At 34.3% G+C, this 12557-nt stretch overlaps 1 protein-coding gene across 2 annotated transcripts in view; it reads left to right on the forward strand.

Annotated features, from left to right (window-relative positions):
- The window catches only part of GTF2A1 (general transcription factor IIA subunit 1), a 45911-nt gene extending 33639 nt beyond the window's left edge, over window positions 1-12272 (forward strand). For both annotated transcript variants that reach the window (XM_027568969.1, XM_027568970.1), the window contains exon 9: window positions 8032-12272. In XM_027568969.1, the coding sequence (XP_027424770.1) occupies window positions 8032-8139 (108 nt within the window). In that variant the 3' untranslated portion in view covers window positions 8140-12272. The remainder of the gene's footprint in view (window positions 1-8031) is intronic.
- Window positions 12273-12557: the final 285 nt, after the last annotated feature.

The raw sequence follows: 12557 nt of genomic DNA on the forward strand, positions 1-12557 counted from the left end.
TATGAATGATTACAGTGGGGTTGGATATGGTTTGAGTCAACTTGAATTTAAGGATTTTATTTTTGAAGCCTAAACTCTAGAATTTCAACAATGAGTCAATTTTAGAAACCATTATGGAAAGAATAATGAAGTTTATGTTGCCAGTCAAATCAAAATTGTAGTTAAACCTAATAATGAAGCAGAGTTCTCCCTTATAGATAAGGACTGATGGCTCAGGTGTTGAGGCTTCAGCCTTATTTATTGGTAATTTTACTTAATATGTTTGTCATTAGGAAATTTAAGAGCCCTTTCTTCTGAAGTGCTGAGTATATGGACTATTTGATCCTGAAGTTTTTCTATACTTGCTTTTTGCAAGTTGTCAATACAGGAGAATGCAATCAGTTTCTTTAGTTGTCTGGGGAATTTCTTTTTCCTGGCTACTCATCACTTTCTTGCTTATATAATCCCATTGTCTTTCAAGTTGGAGTCACTTGGTTCATGCTGGAAATAAACTTATGTGTCCACTTTCGGATAGTTACTACTTTCTCTATAGGGAGTCAAAGAAAAAAGGAGACAGAGGTTTTTTCATTCAACAAATAGAGTGTCTGTGATGTATCAGGGTACTGCTCTAGGAGGTTGAGATACACTAGTAAACAAAGTAAAACAATCCCTGCCATTGGGAAGTTTAGTTAAGGGAGACAGATGCTAAAATGTAATAAATAAATAAATTATTATGGTATATTAGAAGCAGATAATTAGTATGGATAATTGGTAGGAAAGGGGACAGGTTACAGTTTTTAAAAGGTTAGTCTTGGGCGCCTGGGTGGCTCAGTTGGTTAAGCGACTGCCTTCGGCTCAGGTCGTGATCCTGGAGTCCCAGGATCGAGTCCTGCATCGGGCTCCCTGCTCAGCGGGGAGTCTGCTTCTCCCTCTGACCCTCTTCCCTCTTGTGCTCTCTGTCTCTCATTCTCTCTCTCAAATAAATAAATAAAAAAAATCTTAAAAAAAAAAAAATAAAAGGTTAGTCTTGTTAGATCTTTTGAGACGATGACATTTGAACAAAGCCTTGCCTTGTCATTATCTGGTAACAGAGCCTGCCTGTTTTGTGTGAGGGGTGGCGTGGAGGCTGGAGTGGTTGGACTGGGAATGTAGGGGGAAGGGATATAGTTAGTAGATCAAGTCCGAGGTAAGTGGGGCAGGTGGTATGGAAATTTATGAGGACATGGGCTCTTATGAGCAAATTGGAAAGTTATTGGAAGGTCTCAAATAGACAGTTGTAGTATCACTTACATTTTAATTCTAAAAAGATTACTTTGTCTTCTTTGTTGAGAGTGGGCTGTGTAGAAGAAGCAGAGTTGAAGCAAGGAGACTAACAGAGGGATATTAGAGTAATCCAAGTGAGAGAATGGTGACTTAGGCTAGGGGGATAGTATTGGAAGTGATGAGAAGCAGCTGAATGTTGGGTATGTTTTGAAGGAAGAGTCAGCAGGGTTTTCTGACTCTTCTTGACAAGTCGTAGAAAAGAAAAAGAGGAATCAAGAATGATTCAAGATTTTTTGATGAGGAACCAGAAGGAAGAATGGAGATGCCATCAACTCAGATAGGAAAGGCTGAAGATGGAGCACATTTGGGTGAGGAGAGTAATTAGTTTTGAACATGGTAAGTTTGGTATGTCTGTTGGACATTCAAATTATCTATCTTAAGATGTTATGTTTAACATCTTATCTCATAGTGTATTTTTAGACCAGAAATATAAGACCACTTAACATAAGAGTTTCTGCCTGTCCTAACTGCTATTTTAACTTTATTTTGCTGTATCTTCTTATGATAAGAAGAAAAATTTGATAAATATTAAACGTGTATATAACTTAACTCAGTGATGTAGAGGAAAAGCATGAGAGTAGTTTTCAAATACATAAAGTGTTGATTTTTTTTTTTTTTTTTTTTTAGTTAAGTCCCAGAAGATAGAGCTAGGATCAGTAAGTAGAAGTTTGGAGGAAGAAGATTTCAGTAAGGGGTGAAGTATGAAAGACTTAGAACAGGCCCAGAGTGGAATAACTTAATTTGAATGGATTCTCACAAAATATCTATACATAGTGAGCATTTCTGGATTATTATATGAAATGGCCTGATTTAGTAAAAAGTGTCTTGGATTTGAGAATCATCTCTGGCACAAAATGCTCCTGGTCAATTCATTGAACCTCTCCAAGCTATGATTATCTTTTTTGAAAATGAAAGCCTTAACTACTTGATTTTGAGGTCCCTTTAGATCAGAGAAGAGGGAGAACCATGGGTCCTTCTTTGAAGATATGGAGCTTAAGCTGAAAATTGAATGAAGCATGGGATTTATTGGGAAAGGGAAGAAAGGTCATTTCAGTTGATTAAGTTGATTAAGTTTTATAACTCCTGTTCTCCTTAAATCTATGAATTGCAAACAAATAAAAACTGTAAATGAAAGAAAAGAGGGTAGTGCCCAGGGTCTGGCCCAATTTGAACACTGCCCTTCCTCCTTTGGCTTAATTGCAGATGCACATAGGTTTTGAAATCTGTAAGTGACTGGATGATCAGCGTTCCCGCAGATGTATTTGTTAAATACTGCCATGTGTAAGCTTCCATGTTAGGTCTTGGAGAAAACTATAAGGGGTTTTACTTTGGTAGAAGAAATTCTTTGTAATTGTATATACTTAGAAATGATACTAGATATGTGTTTGGGAATGACACTGAGAATTATTAGGAGAGACTACTTTTAGCTCATGTGATTAGGGAACACTTTGAGAGAACACAGTATTTTTGAGGTGGGTCTTGAAATCGGAATTGAATTTGTGAAAATGGGAGCAAGGAATGATACTTCTTTTGATTGAAATACAGTTTTTGAGGAATGTGGAAGTAGGAAATAAGCTTGGAAGGTGAGTTAGTACCAGGTCATTTAGAAATAGAAATAGTCAAGCAGAGGGGATGGAAGGAAGGTGAGAGTGAAGCCTGGAAATCAGTTGGAAAGTTATTGTAATAAATCAGGTAACAAGAGACTGTTGATGTGGTAAACTAGAGGATAATTGGTGGCCATTGAGAAAACAGTTGCCAGGTGTCCTGTAGATAACTAAAGTAGAATTAGAGATAAAGTAATTAGAGGTTAGAAATATTAATATTAGTATGGATATTAATAGTGTTGGACCATAGTATTAGAAGAGTTAGCAATATCGAAATTGTTACTGTATGTGAGGAAGAGGATGGTTGTAAACATGATCCCGATACTGGGGATGGATAGTGTCCCGGTGGTCTAGATAAGAATGAAAAAAAGCCTAAGGTTAAATAGTGTAGACATAAAAGGAGTTACGGAGAAAAGGCAAAACAGTGGTCTAGAAGCATCAGAGAAAACAAAGGGTATTCCTATTTTAAAAGTTTGCCAGTATAAAATTTCCTGTGAAAAAAGGGACACATGTATATATAAACTTGGCAAAAATAAGATACTTTGCAGAGAAATATATTATTAATGAGCACAAGTATTAAGAGCTGTAAAATAGTACTAATTGCAGATACATTTATTTCTTTAAAAACTCACCTGAGTGAGGGGCGCCTGGGTGACTCAGTTGGTTAAGCGACTGCCTTCGGCTCAGGTCATGATCCTGGAGTCCCGGGATCGAGTCCCACATCGGGCTCCCTGCTCAGCAGGGAGTCTGCTTCTCCCTCTGACCCTCTTCCCTCTCGTGCTCTCTATCTCTCATTCTCTCTCTCTCAAATAAATAAATAAAATCTTTAAAAAAAAAAATTAAATTAAATTAAATTATATTAAAAAAAAAAAACTCACCTGAGTGAATAGGATGTTTTGTTTGTTTGTTTGTTTTTTTGTCAAATTTAATTTTATTAAGAAACCAGTTTGGGGGCGCCTGGGTGGCTTAATCGGTTAAGTGTCTGCCTTTGGCTCAGGTCATGATCCCAGGGTCCTGGGATGGAGCCCCACATCGGGCTCCCTGTTCTTTGGGGAGCCTACTTCTCCCTCTCCCTCTGCCTGCTGCTCTCCCTGCTTGTGCTCACTTGTGTGCCCTCTGTCTCTCTGTCAAATCAATCAGTCAATCTTGTAGAAAAAAAAGGAAACCAATTTGTCAAAAAAATAAAAAACACAAAAAAACAATTTGGCCAGCCACAATGGTATGAAACTAGAAATCAATTACAAGAAAAAAATTGGAAAATTCACAAATATTTGGACATTAAACAGCGTGCTACTGAACAATCATTGAGTGAAAGAAGAAATCAAAAGAGAAAACAAATCTTGAGACAAATGAAAATGGAAATATAGCATACCAAAACTCACAAGATGTAGTAAAAGCACTCTTAGGAAGGAAGTTAATAGAGATAAATAACTATGTCAAGAAACAAGAAACGTCTCAGCCTAACTTTGTATTTCAAAGAACTAGAAAAAGAACAAATGAAGTCCAAAGTTAGTAGCAAGAGAGGAAATAACAAAGATCAGAGTGGAAATAAATAGAGAGTAAAAAGACACTAGAAAAGATCAATGAAACTAAGAGCTGGTTCTTTGAAAAGATAAATTGATAAACCTTTAGTTAGAATCACCAAGAAAAAAAGGATAAGACTCAAAATCAGAAGTGAAAGGGGAGTTATTATAACAGATACCACAAAAATACAAAGAATCATAAGACTACTGTGAACAATTATATGCTAAGAAATTGGACAGCCTAGAAGAAATGGAAAATTCCTAATCAAAAACATTCCAGCAAACCATCATGAGACCAGATGGCTTTACTGGTGAACTCTACCAGAATAAAGAAGAAATTCTTCAAGAAGAATTAATACCAGTCCTTCTCAAACTTTTCCAAAAAATAGAAGAGAAGGGAACACTTCTAAATTCATTTTACAAGGTCAGTATTACCTGGACACCTAAACCAGACAGGGGCACCACAAGAAAAAAATTATAGGCCAATATTCCTGATGAACACAGATGCCAAAATCCTCAACAAAATATTAGCAAACTGAATTCAACAATATATTAAGATGATCATATACCATGACCATGTACCAAGTGGGATTTATTTCAGGGGATCCAAGGATGATTCAACATACACAAATCAATGTGGTAACTGACCATATTAACAAAATAAGGATAAAAATCTTATGGTCATCACAATAGATGCAGAAAAAGCATGTGGCAGAATTCAACATCTGTTTATGATAAGAATTCAAGAAAATGGGTATTTGAGGGGACGTAACTACCTCAACATAAGAAAGGACATACATAACCTGCAGGTAACACACTCAAAGGAGAAAAGCTGAAAGCTTTTTCTCTTAAGATCAGGAACAAGACAAGAATGCTTATTCTTGCCATTTTCAACATAGTATTAGAAGCTCTAGCCAGAGCAGTTAGGCAAGAAAAATAAATAAGCACCAAATTAGAAAGGAAGAAGTAAAACTGTCACTATTTACAGAAGACCACGTATTATATATAGAAGACCCTGAAGACTCCACCAAAAAACTGTTAGAAGTAATAAACAAATTCAGTGATGTTGCAAGATACAAAATCAGTATACAAAATATGTTGCATTTCTGTATGCTAATAAACTATCAGAAGGGGAAGTTAATTCCATTTATTGCATCAAAAAGAATAAAATCCCTTGGAATAAATTTAACCAAGATGAAATTTGTGCAGTGAAAACTATAAGACGTTGATGAAGGAAATTGAAGAAGAAACATGGAAAAATATTTTGTGTTCATTGATTGAAAGAATTAATATTGTTAAAGTGTCCATACTACTCAAAGTGATGTACGGATTCAACAGTTTTAGTGCAATCCCTATCAAAATGTCAATGGCATTTTTCACAGAAATGGAACAGATAATTCTAAAATTCAAAAGACCCCGAATAGCCAAAGCAATCTTAAGAAAGAGGTGTTTTGCTTTCTGATTTTATAGTATATTACAAAGCTGTAAGAATCTAAACAGTATGGTATTGGCATAAAATCAGACAAGCAGATCTGTGGAACAGAAAAGAGCCCAGAAGTGAACCCAAACATAATGTATTCAATTGATTTACAACAAAGGAGCTAAAACTATACAATGGGGAAAGGACAATCACTTCAATAAATGGTATTGGGAAAACTGGACAGCCACATGCAAAGGATGAAACCAGACCACTGTGTTACAACATATACAAAAATCAACTCAAAATGGTTAAAATCTTGAATGTAAGATCTGAAACCATGAACCTAGAAGAAAACATAGGAAGTAAGCTCCTTGACGTGGGTCTTGGTTATAATTTTTTAGATTTGGCACCAAAAGCAAAGGCAACAAAAGCAAAAATAAACAGGACTACATTGAACTATAAAGCTTCTTCACAGCAAAGGGAAACCATCAAAATGAAAAGGCAACCTACAGAAAAAATATTTGCAAATCATATCTGATAAAGAGTTAATGTCCAAAATGTATGGAGAGCTCATACAACTCAGTAGCAAAAAAGCAATTCAGTTTAAAAAATGGGCAGAACTGAATAGACGTTTTTCCAAAGAAGACATAAAATGGCCAACAGGTGCATGAAAAGGTGCTCAGCATCACTATTCATCAGGGAAATACAAATCAAAACCACAGTGAGATATCAGCTCATACTTGTTAGAATAACTGTTATCAAAAAGTTAAATAACAAGTGTTATGTGTGGTTGTGGAAAAATGGGAGCCCATACACACTTTTGGTAGGAATGTAAATTGGTATAGCCACTATGGAAAACTGTGTGGAGGTTCCTTGAAAGTCCAAAATAGAACTACCATATGATTCAGCAATTCTGAATCTAATAGTTATTCAAAGGAAATGAGAACACTAACTCTGAAAGGTTTATGCCCTCCCATGTTCATTGCAGCATTATTTACAATAGCCAAGACAGGGAAGCAACTTAAGGGTCCATCAGTGGATGAATGATAAAATGTGGTATATATTTATATACACATGATATAATATTATTCAGCCATAAGAAAGCAAGCTTGTCATTTATGATAACATGGGTGGACCTTGAGGCATTATGCCAAGTGAAATAAGAAAGAGAAAGACAAATATCATATGATCTCACTTTTGTATGTGGATTCTACAACAATCAAGCAAAAAAACCCAACAACAACAACAAAACAAAAACTGAACTCATAGATACAGAGAACAGATTGGTGGTTGCTAGAGGCCAGAGGGTGGAGATTGGGGCAAATGTATGAAGGGGGTCAAAAGTATAAACTTGAAGTTATAAGATAAATAAGTCATAGGGGTGTGATATACAGCATGATGACTGTAGTTAATGCCATATATACTTGAATATATACTTGAAAGTTGCTAAAAGAGTAGATCTTAAAAATTCTCATCACATGATGAGAGTGAAACCTTAATTAAATAATTGAGGAATTCTTATCAACAGTGACAAGCCTCTGGGTGCAAATCCAAGAATTTTGGAGACTTTGCAGCAGTGCTGCAGTATCATTGAAACAGCTTCATATCTACATTAGGGGAGAATGGCACTTCATTTGGATGCAAGTACATCATAGTCACTGCATGAGAGTCTACAGTGTGTTCGGAACTGCCTAACTGGTGCTATGTGCTCAGAAGATAGTCTTACACATTCCTGCAGAGAAAGATCAAGGAACCATAAATTACTTTATTTTGTTGTATGTAGGAAAATAAGTGGTGGAATTGAAACATCTACAGTTTTAAGGGGGTCTCTGAAACTGGGCACTTGGAAGATGGCTAGATGTGGGTCTTTTTCTAAATGTGAAATTAGTGCCAATAAAGTACTCTTCTGTTCTCAAAAAAAAAAAAAAATCACATGGAAAAAAATTGTAACTATATATGGTGGTGGGTGTTAACTAGACTTATTTATGATCATTTTGTAATATATACAAGTATCGAATCATGTGCAGCTATAACTACTGTTACATGTCAATTATCTGTCAATTAAAAGAACAATTTATAAATGGAGTAATGTACAAGACAAAGATTTTTTGGTGTGTGAATGGGTTTTTTGTTTCCTCTGTCTTTTGATTGTATTTCTTACATTCTTTTTTTTGTTTATTAGATACACAGAAGTAAAAACAAATGGAAATTTCACCTCAAGGATGGCATTATGAATCTTAATGGAAGAGATTATATATTTTCCAAAGCCATTGGAGATGCAGAATGGTGAAGAATTGGTTCTTTTCTTTTATAAATAAAACAAACTTAAAAAAAATTTAAAGTGGACAGTTTGAAACTTGGGACATACACCAACCAAAACTTAATTTCTGCATGTCAGAAAAGTGCAGTAGAATCAAAGCTACTGGAACAAAGAGACCTTGACAACAGACACTACTAACTGGCAAGCCATGGAACTGTAGCACCTGGGGTTGTTGGGGTGGGGGAGGTTGGGGTTTTGGAAAACCATAATTGTTGATTTTAAATACAGGTACCTGCCACCAGTAATTAGCATGTAAAGCTTTGTCTATATTCCTTCCTCCAACTTGGGTTCAATCAGAAGATACTTGTTGGAACGAACTGAAGAAAATTCCCTTTTGATAGATTGAACTGAAACTGCTTATTGTATGTGGTTATATTTGGTAAAAATTGCGTGTGAGCTTTTTACAAAAGGGTAAGAATTATGGTGTTGAATTTTAATTCACTTGTATAAGGAAACAATTTAGAACTCTCATTATAGGTCTTAAATATTTTTACTAGCTATTCTCTCTCAGTAATATATACCTCTTCCTTCCCTGCTTTATGAAATATCTGTTTAAGAGTTAAAGGAAGTAATCAGTGAACACAGTTTGGAGGCAAAATTTGACCCAGGAATGATTATTTTAATTAGGTTTTCATACTCATTAAATATAACTTGGGCCTCATTGAGTTGAACAGAATTAAAATGGCAGCTTTTGTTTCCTTACAGAAAAATATTTGTTTCTTTTAGTCCCATACCTTATAAAGAAACCCCAGAGTGGCTCCTCAGGAATACAGTTTTATTTCACAGAGGTACCATCTAGCTGAAATTACATACATAAGAATAGATGTAGATTTTTTCCTGGTGGGTTGAAGTATATGCTTATATATGTGTTTAATCTTTAAGCTAAACAGACATTTAGATAACATTCTGTGCATTGACTGAAGCATTGGGCAGGTAGTGAAGACCTGGATTTTTTTTAAACAGTTTAGTAATTATAAAAGTTTCTTGTGTTTACTAGTAAAGAATTTAAAAACTATTCTAATTGAACAAATTTTTTTAATTGCAACTTTGTAATTTGAGGGAGAAATTTGTGGGTTAGAGGGGGTTGGGCCACTAAGTACATATTTACCTCTCTTTCATTTGGTGGCCCTTCCAGGCCATTGATAATGTAGACATGGGCTCCAGTTTGCACATCGAGAAGAAAGCATAGGAAATTTGACTGTATATTAAGAATAATAGAAATGTAATATGTATATTAAGAATGCACAGCTCTGTATTCTATAAGGGGGTCTAAAGAACAATATGGCAGTGCTATGTTCTGTGTGAACTAGTTGCCTGGGAGAACTGTAGGAACATTTGTCTTCATCTATGTTTTCTTATAACTAATTCTTTTTCATGGTCTATCTTCACAAAATTCACATGTGTTTAAGTTACATGTATATTGGTTTTTTTTTAAGTCTTCCATTTTTGTCTTCTTTTTATTTGCCTTTGTGTTTCCAGAAATAACATATTAACACTTTGCAAAGAAAAACTGTGAGCTATTATATGTTTTTTTAACACAAATCTATAAAAGACTAATCAATTCTTTTTTTTTTTTTTTTTTTGCCTACTTCCCACCCCACGTACCAACTTGGTCCCTTTAACTTATGTTCTCAACTTTGGTGTAAATGATGGTTTCTAGCATGTTAGTAGTTAGGTTTTATTCAGATACCATTAACTGGTAATACGGTTTTAATTTTTACTATATTTAGTTTTTTGGAGGGGAGGTTTATTTGTTTACCCCACTACTCTCAAAGCACACACAGGTTTGTTTTGTTTGTTTGTTTTTGTTAATGAATCTGGGAGAAGAGAAGGGAGAGTGAAATCAAAGAAGTCCTGTTGTTCAGTTGTCCTTCAGTATAGTTGCTAATAGGTCTATATTTACCCAGTGAAGAAGTCAGTGACCTGAACTACCTATAAAAGTTTAGCAGTACTGCAATGTTGATTGAAACCCTTTGGCTATATCGTAGTTCTTCTGCTACTGAACCTTGGATTACTATAGGATATACAGCTCATGTTTTGGGCCCTCTATGTAGACAAACATTTGTATTCATAGTAGAATTGTATACTGGCCTGTTTTAATAACATTATTTTCAAATATGAACAACCACTGCTTTCAGAGTGACTCACTAGGGTTATTTTGAAGCAGGAGATAACCATTTGTATTTGCACCTGTGTATTGCATATTAATTATGGCATACTTGGCAAATGCTTTTCTTTTACCTGTGAAAATTCTGAAAGCCAGTCCAAACAACACTGCATACCAAATTGGGCTCTTATGTATTACTGCATCGTGTTCCTTTTTAATCAAATAGAATGTTTTGGTTTTATTATAGTGGCTTGCTGTAAGAATGCCACTTGCTTATCTTTTACTGTACTTGAATTCTTAATCATGCTTTTACATTGTATTTAACAAATCATTTCGTTAGGTTCGTCATTCCTTTGAAAAGGCAAGGATTCCCACTTTCAAGAATTTTAAAATGAAAATAACATGTTTATTCAAAGAGGGAAAATAGTTCAGACTTGGTATTATGAAAATAAGTAAAGGTTTCAGAAGAGGATTTGTTTAGATTTGCACAGATGGTGATGGCACCTTTTACTACAAAAAAAAAAAAAGAAAATTTACACAAAATTACTAGGTAAAGTGTGGAAATGTGTGCCTTTCAGTATATGTACTCTTTTTTGGTGGTCATTTGGATTATCAGACCATTTGAATTGCCTGAGAGCACATTTAATTTCTGTGGAGAGCCACATTTGGCTAAAACAACTTTAATGTGCAATTAGTTTCTAGAGTAAAATGTCTGTTATATGAGGGGGATCTTTATATTGGGCTTTTATATTTTTTTAAATGTTCACATTTTCTTTATGTTAATTAAATGCCATCATATCACATTTATATTGTTGCCTCTCTTAAAATCAAAGCCACCTTGATGTTATTCTTAGGAATACATCAGGATCTGAGCGGTGTGTATAGTGATTAAAATGTGTTCTTGAAGAGCATATTCTAATAGATTCTGGTTTTAGCAAGAACATAAAAATATAATAGCTTTTGTATAAAGATTTTCTTTTGCTGTATTGAAAGTCAAAGATTTGGTTTTCTCTTTTCTGGCTTTTATGGAGGAATAAAAAAGGGTTGTCTCCTTCTAAGAGTAATTTTTGGTTACCTTACAGCAATAATGTCACCATTCTTTTCAAAAGGTAAATATGCCTTGTACAGGAAAACAGACATAATTTCCTCTTGGGAGTTCCCTTTATAACTTAGCATTTTCTTCCACTTGAGAAAATTCCTATATTTTCAGATTATTTCATCTTGAACTTTTTTGAACTTTTGTGCAATGGAATATTTTATTGATCCATCTTTGTACATTTTCATTTTATTTCATGTCTGTTTCCCATCTATCTGTCTGAGTCAGCTATTTCGGATTTTGAATTCATTGGTTAAAACATAGTTGCTTTAAATAGTTCCTCATGAGTTTATATTAAATAGTTTTGCATTTTAATCTATTATGCTATGGAAATTATTCTGAAGTTTATAATTCCCTTTTTAAGCCTGCCTTAGCCTATCTTTTGTCATTTTTTATGATTTAAGGAAGAACACACCAAACTTAATATTTGTGCTTATTTTGAGGAACAAGAGAAACGTTTTTCTTCTCTTAAGGGAAGGAACTGCATTGAATTAGTAACTACTATTTTAGTCAAGCTTCCTTAAATCGTTCCAGTATGTGTCAGGGCTACAATTTTGGGGGAGGGGCTAATCCTTTTGCTGTTCTGAGCTACTATTGTCAACTGCTGTTGTACATACTGTTATGTGTAAGGGCGTAAATATATTTATTATGTTTGTAAAATTCATTCTGTACAATTGCAGATCAAGGTTGCTCTTCTGTGATATACAGGATATTATGTTTTAAAGACCATCTTGGAATACAATTAGAGAACTTAGTATTTTGATGTACTAAGACCTATTTTAAGTTTAATATTTTACCTTTGCAAAAACTTTAATTAAAGATGTTATTTAAAAAAGAGTAATGTTGCTTGCTTTGCTTACTAGTGTGTAAGATTTTTATGTAGATAACTGACAAACTATACAGTTTAGAAAGGAAAATGCTTACATTGTTATTAAGTTCCATTTATCAAAAGAAAAGGACATCATTAAATTCTATACCTTCAAAATAAGTAGGGTGGGATGTCAATCTGAAATATTAAGCTGTTACAAGTTCTTAGTAGCTTTTAAGAAGAATAGTTGTATTTTCCAGGCACACAGGAATTTATTTTTATTTTTTATTTATTTTTAAAATTTTATGTTAGTCACCATACAATACATCACCAGTTTTCAGTGCAGTGATCCACGATTCATTGTTTTCGTACAATCC

The sequence above is a fragment of the Zalophus californianus genome, chromosome 6, assembly GCF_009762305.2.
Source record: "Zalophus californianus isolate mZalCal1 chromosome 6, mZalCal1.pri.v2, whole genome shotgun sequence".
Taxonomy (NCBI): Eukaryota; Metazoa; Chordata; class Mammalia; order Carnivora; family Otariidae; genus Zalophus; species Zalophus californianus.